The 10,430-nt window shown below is 55.3% G+C and overlaps 1 protein-coding gene across 2 annotated transcripts; it reads right to left on the bottom strand.

Annotated features, from left to right (window-relative positions):
- Positions 1-5,507: 5,507 nt before the first annotated feature.
- Positions 5,508-9,160, bottom strand: SMIM33 (small integral membrane protein 33). 2 transcript variants are annotated; one of them, XM_054841667.1, is made up of 2 exons: positions 9,003-9,160; positions 5,508-8,166 (listed from the first exon to the last, which is right to left on the bottom strand). In XM_054841667.1, exon 2 carries the CDS (start codon positions 8,148-8,150, stop codon positions 7,728-7,730), a length of 423 nt encoding a protein of 140 aa, XP_054697642.1. In that variant the 5' UTR covers positions 8,151-8,166; positions 9,003-9,160; the 3' UTR covers positions 5,508-7,727. The 2 variants fall into 2 exon arrangements, with proteins under 2 accessions (XP_054697642.1, XP_054697640.1); XM_054841665.1 differs by lacking the exon at positions 9,003-9,160 and adding an exon at positions 8,644-8,810.
- Positions 9,161-10,430: the final 1,270 nt, after the last annotated feature.

The following is a 10,430-nucleotide window of genomic DNA, read 5'->3' as shown; positions in this document are numbered from 1 at the left end:
GCAGTGTCCGGCCGGGCCGGGGCCAGGAGGTGGACCAGCCGTGTTTCCTATGGAAACCCCACCTACAGGAAAAGGGAGGACCGGGCTGGTACAATGCCTGGGCGGGGTGGGGGCCGATGGGGATGAACGCTTCCCAGCTGGGAGAGTGGTGTGGAAGTGCCCTTGGTTTCCAACCTGCAGGGGCCATCACTGCTGCCACCCACAAAATGCATTTTACAGAGGGTGCGATTCCTGCAGACAGTCCCTAACCCATCTGCAAAGCCTCGCCTGTGCTTCTGGAAGATATCTGGAAGGACCAGCGATGATGATGGACTTCTGCTCTAGCATTACCCCAAAGGCTTGTTCCCCACGCTGCTAGATTTCTGATATACTCTGCTTTATTTTCATTTTGTCTAAATCCAGTGTGTAATCCCCAGTCCCTGTTCTGCCTTTTGCTGTCTGTTTGGAGGGCAACGCACCCACGTCACCTTTTCCAGCACACGGCTTTTGATTATGTCACAGCTTCATTTTCATCTGGACACACCAAAATGAGTTAATGAATCACTGGGAGAGTTGCCATGTCGAACACAGGCAGGTGGGCACAAGGGAAGAAAGGAGGCTCTGGCAGATGCCAGCTGTGTCCTGTCAAGCCTCTCCCCATCCCCTACGTCCATCTGTCCTGGCCAGCTCCCCCCATCTTGTCACGTGCTCTGTCTCCAACTCAGCTTTGATTTCCCCAGTGTCGCTCCTCACCCAGCGCTGATTTTGCACCACCAAATCCCTGCTTTGACTTATTTCAGCATCTTACCCCGAGCCCCCACCTTCGAGCGGCCGGCGTGATGCTGCAGAGCCATACCATCCGCTCGCCGGCCAGCTGGGCACGCGTGGGTAGCACAGCCTAAAGATGTTTCGTGTATTCCTCCTAAGCAGGCAGGGGAGCAGGCAGCTGGCTGCCTGCAGAGCCCAGTTACCCCAAGCTGGGCTGTACTTTGGGTCTCGAGGTGACTGAAGGCATTCGGGACAGGGAAGGTTGCTGCAGAAGTTTCCTTGGCTGTTACAGAAAGCAGATCGTCCTTGTGGCGTGGTTTGAGACTCACCAGCCACATCATCTTCATCGTGGCCCCCACATCTAACAGGTAGCCTCCAGCAGCCCTGTGGCTGCCATCGGTGTCCTGTGCTCACCTCACCCCTCTCCTGCTTTTCCAGCGTTGCTGGGCACCCCCATACCTCCATCCTGTTCCCATCCCTCCTCTCACAGCTCCGATTTTCCCAGTTGAGGCTCCCCGTTGCCTGCCTCCTCTCCCAGTTCCCTGCTCTCATCGCTTGTCTTCTGTTATGGTAAATTTTAGCGCCACAGTGAACAGCAAAAGCAAAACCACCCCAGTGCCGACCAGCCGTTTTGTCCCAGGGGGGTTAGTGCCACCGCTCAGCACACCGGGAGGAGGAGCCAGTGCAGCTCGGCCGTGGCGGGGGGTGGCAGGAGACCCAGTGCTATTCCTGGGCTCGACCCCAGCTCCAGGTGACCTTTGCCAAGTCATTTCCCTGCTTTGTGCTCTCGCTTCCTCCTCGGCTGAGCGAAGCCAGCACAGGGGCTCTCCCGGAGGGATGCTCTCCTGCTTGCCGGCTGCCCGTGGAGCCGCGGCTGGAGAAGTGGATGTCTCCCAGCCCGTACTCTGCTTTTGGGTGGGTGGGTGGGAAGACTGCTTCCTTCTGGGGGGAATCTCATCTTTCCACCTCCCTTTTTTTATGCCTTTCTTTTTCAGGGATGGAGAGGAACAGAACCACTGCACCAAAATACTTATTTCCTTTCCTTGGTGGTATTGTGCCCGAGAACTGTAGGGGTTCCTCAAAAGCCCTGCAAGACATATCCTTCTTCCCATCACCTCCCAAGCCATCTGCAGAACGAGCCGACCTCACCAAATGCCCCGTGTTTAACCCACCACTGCTCTCTCAGGAGGTGTATTCCCCCCAACACCAGCACCCACCTGTGCTGGACTCCGCTTTGTGCAGCCCCCGTCCCACCAGCCGGAGGGAGGACGCCCCTTTAGGCTGCTGCAGCCCCAAACCGCTCCCTTTTCTCCCCAAAGGCAGGGAGGCAGATGGGATTTGGAGCACCAACTTGCTCAGCCACCTGAAGGAAAAGCTGATGTGACAATCCCGGTGCTGGGAGGAGAAGTCACTGTCACCAAGACAAGTGCTGTGACCCCCTCCTGAGCACTGTCCCCCCACCAGCTGGGCTGTACCCAGTTCGGCTGTACAGATACCGGCACTGGTGACAGATCTGGACTGCCCAGGAGAAAAGGAACTGGAAGACCTAATGCATTAATTATTACGATGCTTCAGGAATAAATCCCTGTAGACAAGACCTGTGACCCTGAGCCATCAGGACATTAGCAGTGTGCAGGGAGGATGGCTGCAGGACGCTGCAAAAGCGTTGCTGAGCTGCAAACCACGCCGGCTGCATCCTGGTGGCAGATGGGCAAAGTAATGCTAACAAAGAAACTAGAAAAGAAAACTGGGCTTGAGCTGAGACTTGCCAAAAGCACCGATAGTAAAATTAGATTTGATGCTAAAAACAAAACACATCTCCTCCTGCTTCCTGTTCGCACACAGGCAGGTTTCCAATGTGCAGGTGCTCCGAGACCTTCATAGACAACGTTGTCTCTATGAACATAAGACTTCTCCCCTAGGAGGCTGGCTGCATCTAAACCCTTTCATTTAAAGCTCAGAAATAACATCAGTTACATTCAATTATTGCAGTAGTATTCATCAGCTTCTGTGTGATGCTGTTAATGCCCAAAGCAGATGTAAATGCCATTTACGTGGTGTGAAAATCTGGCTCCTCTGAAGCTCAGCTGCTCTCCAGGCTCCAGAGCAAGACACAGACACAGGGGACACCCCAACCTCCCAGGGCTGCAGAGCCCGACTCGAGGCACCACACAATCGCATCCATCGCATGGCGCAGAGCAGCCCGACCACGTTATTTTGAGCTCCACTGCACAGCTGGAGGTTTTCAAATTCTGTTTGTCACTTCGGGATGGCTCGGTGTTAGCTGGGAACCACGAGCCGTGCTGTACGTCACTGGCAGGGTGCACAGGGCAGCACAAAAATAAGAAGGGAAGATAAATTTTTTTCAAAATTTAATAATGAAAAACTCTTCTCCTTTTGAAGTTGTTTAAAATGAGCACAACTAAAGATGCGCCAACATTTGGCCTCATTTGGGTGCTCAGGGCTTACCATGTCCTGGGGACCATTCAGGGAAGAAGGACTTGGTCTCATCTCTGCTCTACAGCTGCTTCATGGCGTGGGAAATGGTGTCTGAGGGTCAGGACACGGAGGCCATCAACAACAGGATGCACCCTGAGGTGGGACACTCTCTTCCAGCCTCAGCTCCGTACCTCAGCGCACCATCCTCAGGCAAATCTAGCTGGAGCAAGTAAAAGCACAGCTGCTTCTCACCAACTGCTGCCCTTACACCAGGGATCATGCTTTCCCCCCCCTTAACTGTCCTGATTTTCAGCCCTTCAAAGACAGGCTTTGCTTCTCTAGAAGCATCACTCCCTTTTCAGCAGAAATAAAAATGTGTTTTCTTAATCCATCTCTGTGCATTAGATGTTTTAGGAGCCGGGTGCAGATGCACAAGGTGGCCCAGGACCTGCCCCATCCTCAGCTGCCTGCAGGGACTGGGGAGGCTCTTGGGGACCTTTCTCAGGAGGAAGGAAATGATTCACCCTCTCACACCAAACAGCAAGTACACAAATCTGCAAGTGGTGGATGGACCTTCTCTCAGGGGACCCTGACTCTCCCAGTGCTCATCTTCTCCATAAAATCAGAAGGTGACACTGGCTGAAAGTGACCTCCCCATGCCACCTGGTCCAGCCTCCCACCCCAGTCAGGTCCCTTTGGGCCAAGTTGCTCAGGACCTCATCCTTCATCACACTGACGACTTCACCATTTCTCCTTGCAACCTCCTCCAGCAATGCTTGCCTTACACCAGGGAGCCCAAGACATCCCTCCAAACACAAGCCTACCCCAGCTGCGCTCTCACCGATGCTGGAGAGAGGCAGGAGGAATCACCACCCCAGCTCGCTGCCTGCACCCCTGCCTGCACAGCGTGCAGTTGGCTGCCTCCACCACAAGAGCCCACTGCTGCTCTGCACTCCGCTCCGCCACGGTCCCCGGGCTCTCCCCAGCACCCGGACCGATGGGCAGCGAGGTGCAGAGCCCCACCGAGCTCCCGGCAAGCAGCAAACCTCCAACGAGAAGGGCTCTGACCACCCTCACCCCAATGCAGAGACCCCCGGTTAGGCTCAGCTGGCTCCCAGCCCTGCAGGGAAGCACTGGGAGATGCTGCAGCCCCCCCCACCTCCGTCCTCAGCTCATGCTCTGGATGCCTCCCTCAAATTTTGCACAATTTTAGGCAACTCTGCAGCATCACAAGCAGAGCTTCCTGCAACCCCAGCTGTAAAACCCCTGCTAAACGCTCCTGGGAGCTATGTGCCTGTGCAAGGGTTAGATAGGTGCTCCCCACTGCAGCAGGTGAACACCCTAATTAGGAGGGAAATTAAAGGAGATGCGAGCGATCCCTAATCAAGATGGAGTTAATAGGTGGTGCAGAAGCTTTTGAAAAGCTTCCTAAGGCAGCAATGTGGCTTTGGGGAAAGCTTTTCACTGCAAAGCCTCTGCCAGCTCCTGCCTGCTGTGCTCCAGGAGCTCCCCTGTGGTAGAGGGTATGATAAGGAGGGTTATTGTTGCTCTGCATTCATAAAAAGATTATTGTTAAGGAGGGGAAGAAAGTTATAAGTGAAATAAATTGGAACAAGCTCAGTGTTTGAATAGAGAGTAATAATGTTATGATAATTTGCATACACAGCCTCTGCCACTCGAGAACCCTAATGTGTTTTATAAAGTCTTGCACTACAAAGAGAAATCCTATAAGCGGATAGTGGTAGAGCTGGCCAAATAGGAAAGAGGAGAATCTGTAAAAAATGACATTTTATTGTGTAGGAGAAAGCAGTGAGAAGCAGAGTTGAGATGTAACCCATGGTGTTCTTCTGGAGGAGAAAGCTGGCAAAAAAATTGTCACTTGCTTATCAGATCTAGTTCGCTATAAGATCTAGTACAGTATTTTTTTCCCTGTATTTCAAAAGGTTATATCTAAATATCTGTTTGCAAATGAAATGCATGGAAATAATTCTGAAGACCAGAGCTTCAACACTAGATCTTTCCTGAGAAGGTCACGTAGAAGGGGCCACTGACGGCTCCTGGGCCGCAAGGATCAGAGCACAGGACAAATACCGGGGAATCTGGAGCCCCATCGGCACCACCGTTCACCGCCGGGTTTATTTGCTTTTCGTTTGACAACCTGAAATGCCTGAACAATGGCAAAGCGCTTTGCAACAGTGGGGTTTCCCCAGCTCCTCCACGGTGTAAGTGATAGATCTAGGCCACAGCACGCTGTAACATAAATCAGACCTTCACGAGTCCCCAGCGGCTGCAAATCAATGAGTTCTAGTAATAATTACCCATTTTATCTTTCTCTTTATTAATATTTAGATGTTTTTAATCTTTTCTTTGCAAACACGATGTTTCCCTGCTGCGGTTGTCCTTCAGTGGGAGCTGCCACGAAAGCTCCTGTTTCTCCGATTAAAGACTTTTGTCTTGAACCAAGCTGCTCCCCGATCCGAAACGACACAACCGCAAAAGCCAGGTGACGACTCCTCCGAGTCACCCTGGATGGGTGACACCATCTCAGCGCACAGCCGGTGTCCCCGAGACACGGCGTAGCCAGTCAATGGAGATCTTGTGATGGTTGTAGGGGGGGTTCTTAAGCTCTGAGACTGAGCCCTCACCCTTGGGTGAACACCTGGATTATCACAACCTACAGCCGTCCTCTAAAGAGATGTCCCTGGAAGGTGGTTAGCTCTTCAGGTGGTGCTTGCTAATGAGAGATGTATAAATTGAAAAAAACAAGCCCTGTGTTGACACGCAAAGGGAGGTGGGACTCTCAGTGATTTTCAGTTGAAATGATAGACCTTATCTCCTAACACAGGTGTGGGAAAGCTGATAATGCACTATCATATCTGGAAAACAAAAGGGAAAACATCAAAACAGGAAACAGCCCCGCAAAATAAGTAATATAAATTGTGTTTATTGTAAAGACCAAAGTTTAAGTGAGAAAAGAAGCTGGAAATAAGTGAGAGGCAGGATGCTGGAGCATCTGCCATGTCAGAAATACCTCCAGCGCCCAGAGGAACAGGACCTGTTTCTTGTCTGACAGTGCACAGAGGGATCTGTGCCGGGGATGTGGCTTAGGACGGACACGGATCTGGCTTTTCTGTTCTGGGAGGGGAGAGGCAGGAGCCATATTTCCACTCCTGGGACTATAAATTCTTGAGGGTGATCCCAGAGGCTGCGCTCCCTCCCCAGGGACTGTCCTCCCAGCCCACGCACTGAAGACAGGCTTTGATGTCCAGCTTCCACCAAGTGAGGAGAAACTGAGACCGATTTCTTGTCCAAAGCAATGCTGGGCACCTTCAGCAGCAGAAAGACTCCCAGGGCTGAGCAGGTTGCCATGGTGTGCTACCACCAGGAACCTTACGAGGCTAAGGATGAAGTTTCACCCCTCCATCTGCTCCCTCTGTGCCACCTCAACAAGCTTCTGCCCAGGGTGACCAAGCCACATCAGCATCCATGCCAACATTGCTGCCTACGCCAACCCCACCATCGCTCCCTCCTCAGCTCGGACGTGCCCTGCTGCTGCCAACCCTGAAACCACGCAAGCGCCCAGGTCCCCGAGCAGAGCATCCCTTGGCACAGGGACAGCAGAGAGCGATGGGGACAACGACAATGACCAGAACAAAGAGGACCTCAGGTCTCCCCATCCCTGCCATCGTGCACAGAGATGCTGCAGGCTCTGCCCAGAGGTGCACGTTTCTCCACCGGTGCCAACACCATGAGATGTTCAGCCAACTGCAAGGGGATGTGCCATTATCACCTCTCCTGCCTCTGCCATGTCACCTCTCTTCTCTCAACCCCTTGGCTGGGGGACCAGACACATTGTCCTCTGCCACTGGCTCCACTGCTGGAACGCCAACATGAGTTTGGGTGCTGCCTCCTCTCCTCTGGCCATCTGCCACGATGGGCTGAGCCCGCTGCTGGGGCTGGCAGGAGGGAGGACGGTGTTTCAGCCCTCTGATGGAGGAGAAGGGGCTGTGGCATAGAGGAAAAGAGGGGCTGGAGGCTTTTCTGTGCCATGTAAACAGCATAATGAGGACACTGTGCATATGGAAACATCTTTAATCTGGAAGGCAATTCCAGATGATGTAACTTCCAGCTTCTGCCAAGGGGCTCAGCATAAGCCCAGAGCTCCCTGGCTGGGGCAAGGACCAAGACAGCTCTCCTGGGCACTCCCAGACATCATGGGACAGGTAAAACCAGGGCGAGAAAAACCAGAAGAGATGCTAATGCTGTCCCACGTAGGCTGACCCAGCCCCGGAGCCTGAGCTGGGGACCCAGCTCTTCCTGGGGACAGTGGTGTCCCTGGGCTGGACTTCTGGGGGCTGATGATGGGTCACTGCAGTGACACAACTTTCTATCTGAGCCTACCTGGGGAGAAACACAATCCTGGGGAGCTAAAACCTCCGCATGCGGGAACCGGTGAGTCTCGGGCTAAGCTAACATCCCAGTTGCTATTTCTCCAGCGGGACATGGTCCCTTGAGTCCTGCCCAGGTGGCCCACAGTCTTGTCACAGGTACGTGATCTCGATGACGTTGGGCTCAGCACTCCCGCAGGGAAGGTGATGCTTGCAGGAACACTGGCAGCTCACGCCGGCTGCATCTACGCCGCCCGGCTCCCGCTGGTAGGGCTGGGCAGGTGGTTTCTTCTGGGAGCCCAGCTTCTTCCAGTCCGTGAGGTGCACCCCATCGTCCAGGTCCTGTGGCATGGGCTCGTGGTAAAGGGTGATCTGGACGGTGCGGAGGTGAGGGCCGTAGTGCACCACGATGATGATAAAGACGGCCAAGAGGACGAAGATGACGACAATCACGGAGATCATGGGCAGGGCATCGGATTTCTTTGTCACGCTCCTGACAATGGAGACGGGAGTGAAGGCGGCCACGTCCGGGGGCTCGGGCTGTCTCAGCTGGCTGCCGGGCATGGAGGTGTTCATGGCTGAGCAGGCTGACCTGGGACAGAGGAACACAGGGTGGAAAGGGGTGACTACTGAGCAGGGGACCTCATCTCCTGCCCTCGAGCCGGCAGCTCCTGCCTGCACTGCAGCTGCTGGGGAACGGGACCCTCCCTCGGGCTCGTGGGACATGATGAATTTTGGTGGTTACAGTTGGGGTTGTAGGGACGGTGCCAGGATGCGTTCAGCTGGGGAGGTGATGCCCTGCCCCTTGTCCTGGACACTTTCGGCGTGGGGGTCTTCCCTCCCCGCCGCACCTTGCTCCCTGGAGGGGAGCCCTCCACCCTCCCCTCTTCGCCCCCAGCCCCACAGTGCTAATCCAAACCCCACGGGGACCTCCCTGGGAGACCCAACCCCTCCAGCACACACCGCGAGGCATCCCTCACCACAGCCGCAAACCCCTGTGGGAGCCAGCACGGGTGGGAGCAGGGGGCGGCGGGGGGGAGGCAGAGCCCTCCCCAGCCCCACAGGGTACCTCGGCGTCCCTGCTGCATGGGAATCATCATCTCCGGCGGTGAGGCTGAGAAGCTGAAGGACCAGCAGAAAAACCTCCGGGATGGTTTTCCAGTGTGGGTGCAGCCAGACTCACCTCGGAGGCTGCCACGTCACACCTCGGCCCCACGTCACGCCTCGGCCCCACACCCCCCGGGATTCCCCGGGGCAGAGGAGGAAGCGCCTGCTCATCCCAGGCAGGAGAGGTGCACCCTTACCTAACCCGGTGCCACATCAGCGCCGCCGCCCCCTCCCTCGCTGTCACACACCCTCGCCGGAAAAAAACCCTCCTCTCGCCCGCTGCAAGACAAGCGCCCTTTTGTTCGGGGAGAAAGCACCTACCTCCCTTCGGCTGCACGCACGCAACCCCCAGCCGCCTAACTGCAGGAAACGTCCCTCCTTCCACCGACTGGGTGTTAAAATCTAATGCGGTTAAGAAATCGGTGTTAAAAAAATCACCCTTCTGCAAGTGAGGTCTTTGCCCAACCCAGCAAAGTCTATCCACACGATGGTCTGGGCTGGAAAGTCCCTCTCCCCAACAGATGATGCAGCCCCAGGGTTGATTTTCTCTGCCGGGGGTCGCGCTGCTGCGGGAAGACCATCGTCAGCACTGCTACAGCCACGGCGCAGCTCCAGACCCTGGGACACGCTCAGGGTCACAGGCAGGAGCCAGCGCCAGGTCGGTGCTCGCACACCTCTCCCCTCGCACGGTGACCGCGCAAGCAAGGCTGCAGCGATGCCCTCGAGTCCGGCAGCGTTCACCCCCGCACGCAGGCGGGTGCCATCCCCCAAGTCCGGGGATGCCATGCAGTCAGACCCTCTGCCACCTGGGGTGACCATCTCAGAGCAGAAAAAATGGATCCTCCGGAGCTTTAGCCATGACGAAACATGTCTCCCCATCTTTCCTTCCCAAAACAACACTGCTCTTACCTGGAGGCTCTCAGCGGACAAGCTGGGGTGAATATTTGGGCTCCGTTGTTCCTGCACATGGGGAGGACAGGACAGGAAATGTCTCTTCCCCCATCCAGCCGAGCGTCCAGCAGATTTGGCCGCACGTTAGAGCTGCTGGGAGTTTGCACTCATTTCGGGATTCAGTAAAACCTTAATCTACAGCATAATCTCTGAGCATCACATCTGTGCAAGAGAGAAAAAATGAAGGGGGAGGCTGCTAACAGAGGTTTTGTAAAAGCAGAGGCTGCTGTTTGATGCTGGCTGCTTTCGGCCTGATGGTTTGCTTGGGGTTTTGGAGGCATTTGAAGACACTCGCTGAAACTCAAGGAGCTGTGCAGCGCACGGGAGATCTCTCCCTCCGTTCCTGCTGCGGTCTCCTGGCCGCAGAAAGCAGGGACCTTGCTCCATTGCCCTCAGCCGAGGCTCTGCAGCTTTCGGGGGGTCTGTGGGAGAGGGCTGGACCAGCCCCTCGAGCCAGGAGAGAGGGAAGGGGCTGTGCCAAGAGCCTGGGCTGGACCACACGCTTTCCTTTGGGGCCCCGGTGAGCTCCCGCCGGTGCACACCCCTGCAGCACGGTGTTACGGTGTCCCCGGCTCAGCATCCGGCACATGGATCAGGCGAGGCTCCCAGAGACGGGATTGTGACGGTGACACAATACTGTGGATTTGCATCCTGAATGCCTGCACGGACCCTCCGAGACAGGCAGACACGGGAGCCTTTGCCACGTGGGGACACCGAGACCCTTCCTTCCACCTTCCCAAACACCCATTCACATCTCACGTGGGGCAACTTATTACCCTGACGTTCAAACAAAGTGCA

This window comes from Grus americana, chromosome 14, assembly GCF_028858705.1.
Source record: "Grus americana isolate bGruAme1 chromosome 14, bGruAme1.mat, whole genome shotgun sequence".
Classification (NCBI taxonomy): Eukaryota; Metazoa; Chordata; class Aves; order Gruiformes; family Gruidae; genus Grus; species Grus americana.
Note: the sequence above shows the minus strand (reverse complement) of the source record. Positions and strands in the feature narration are given on the sequence as shown.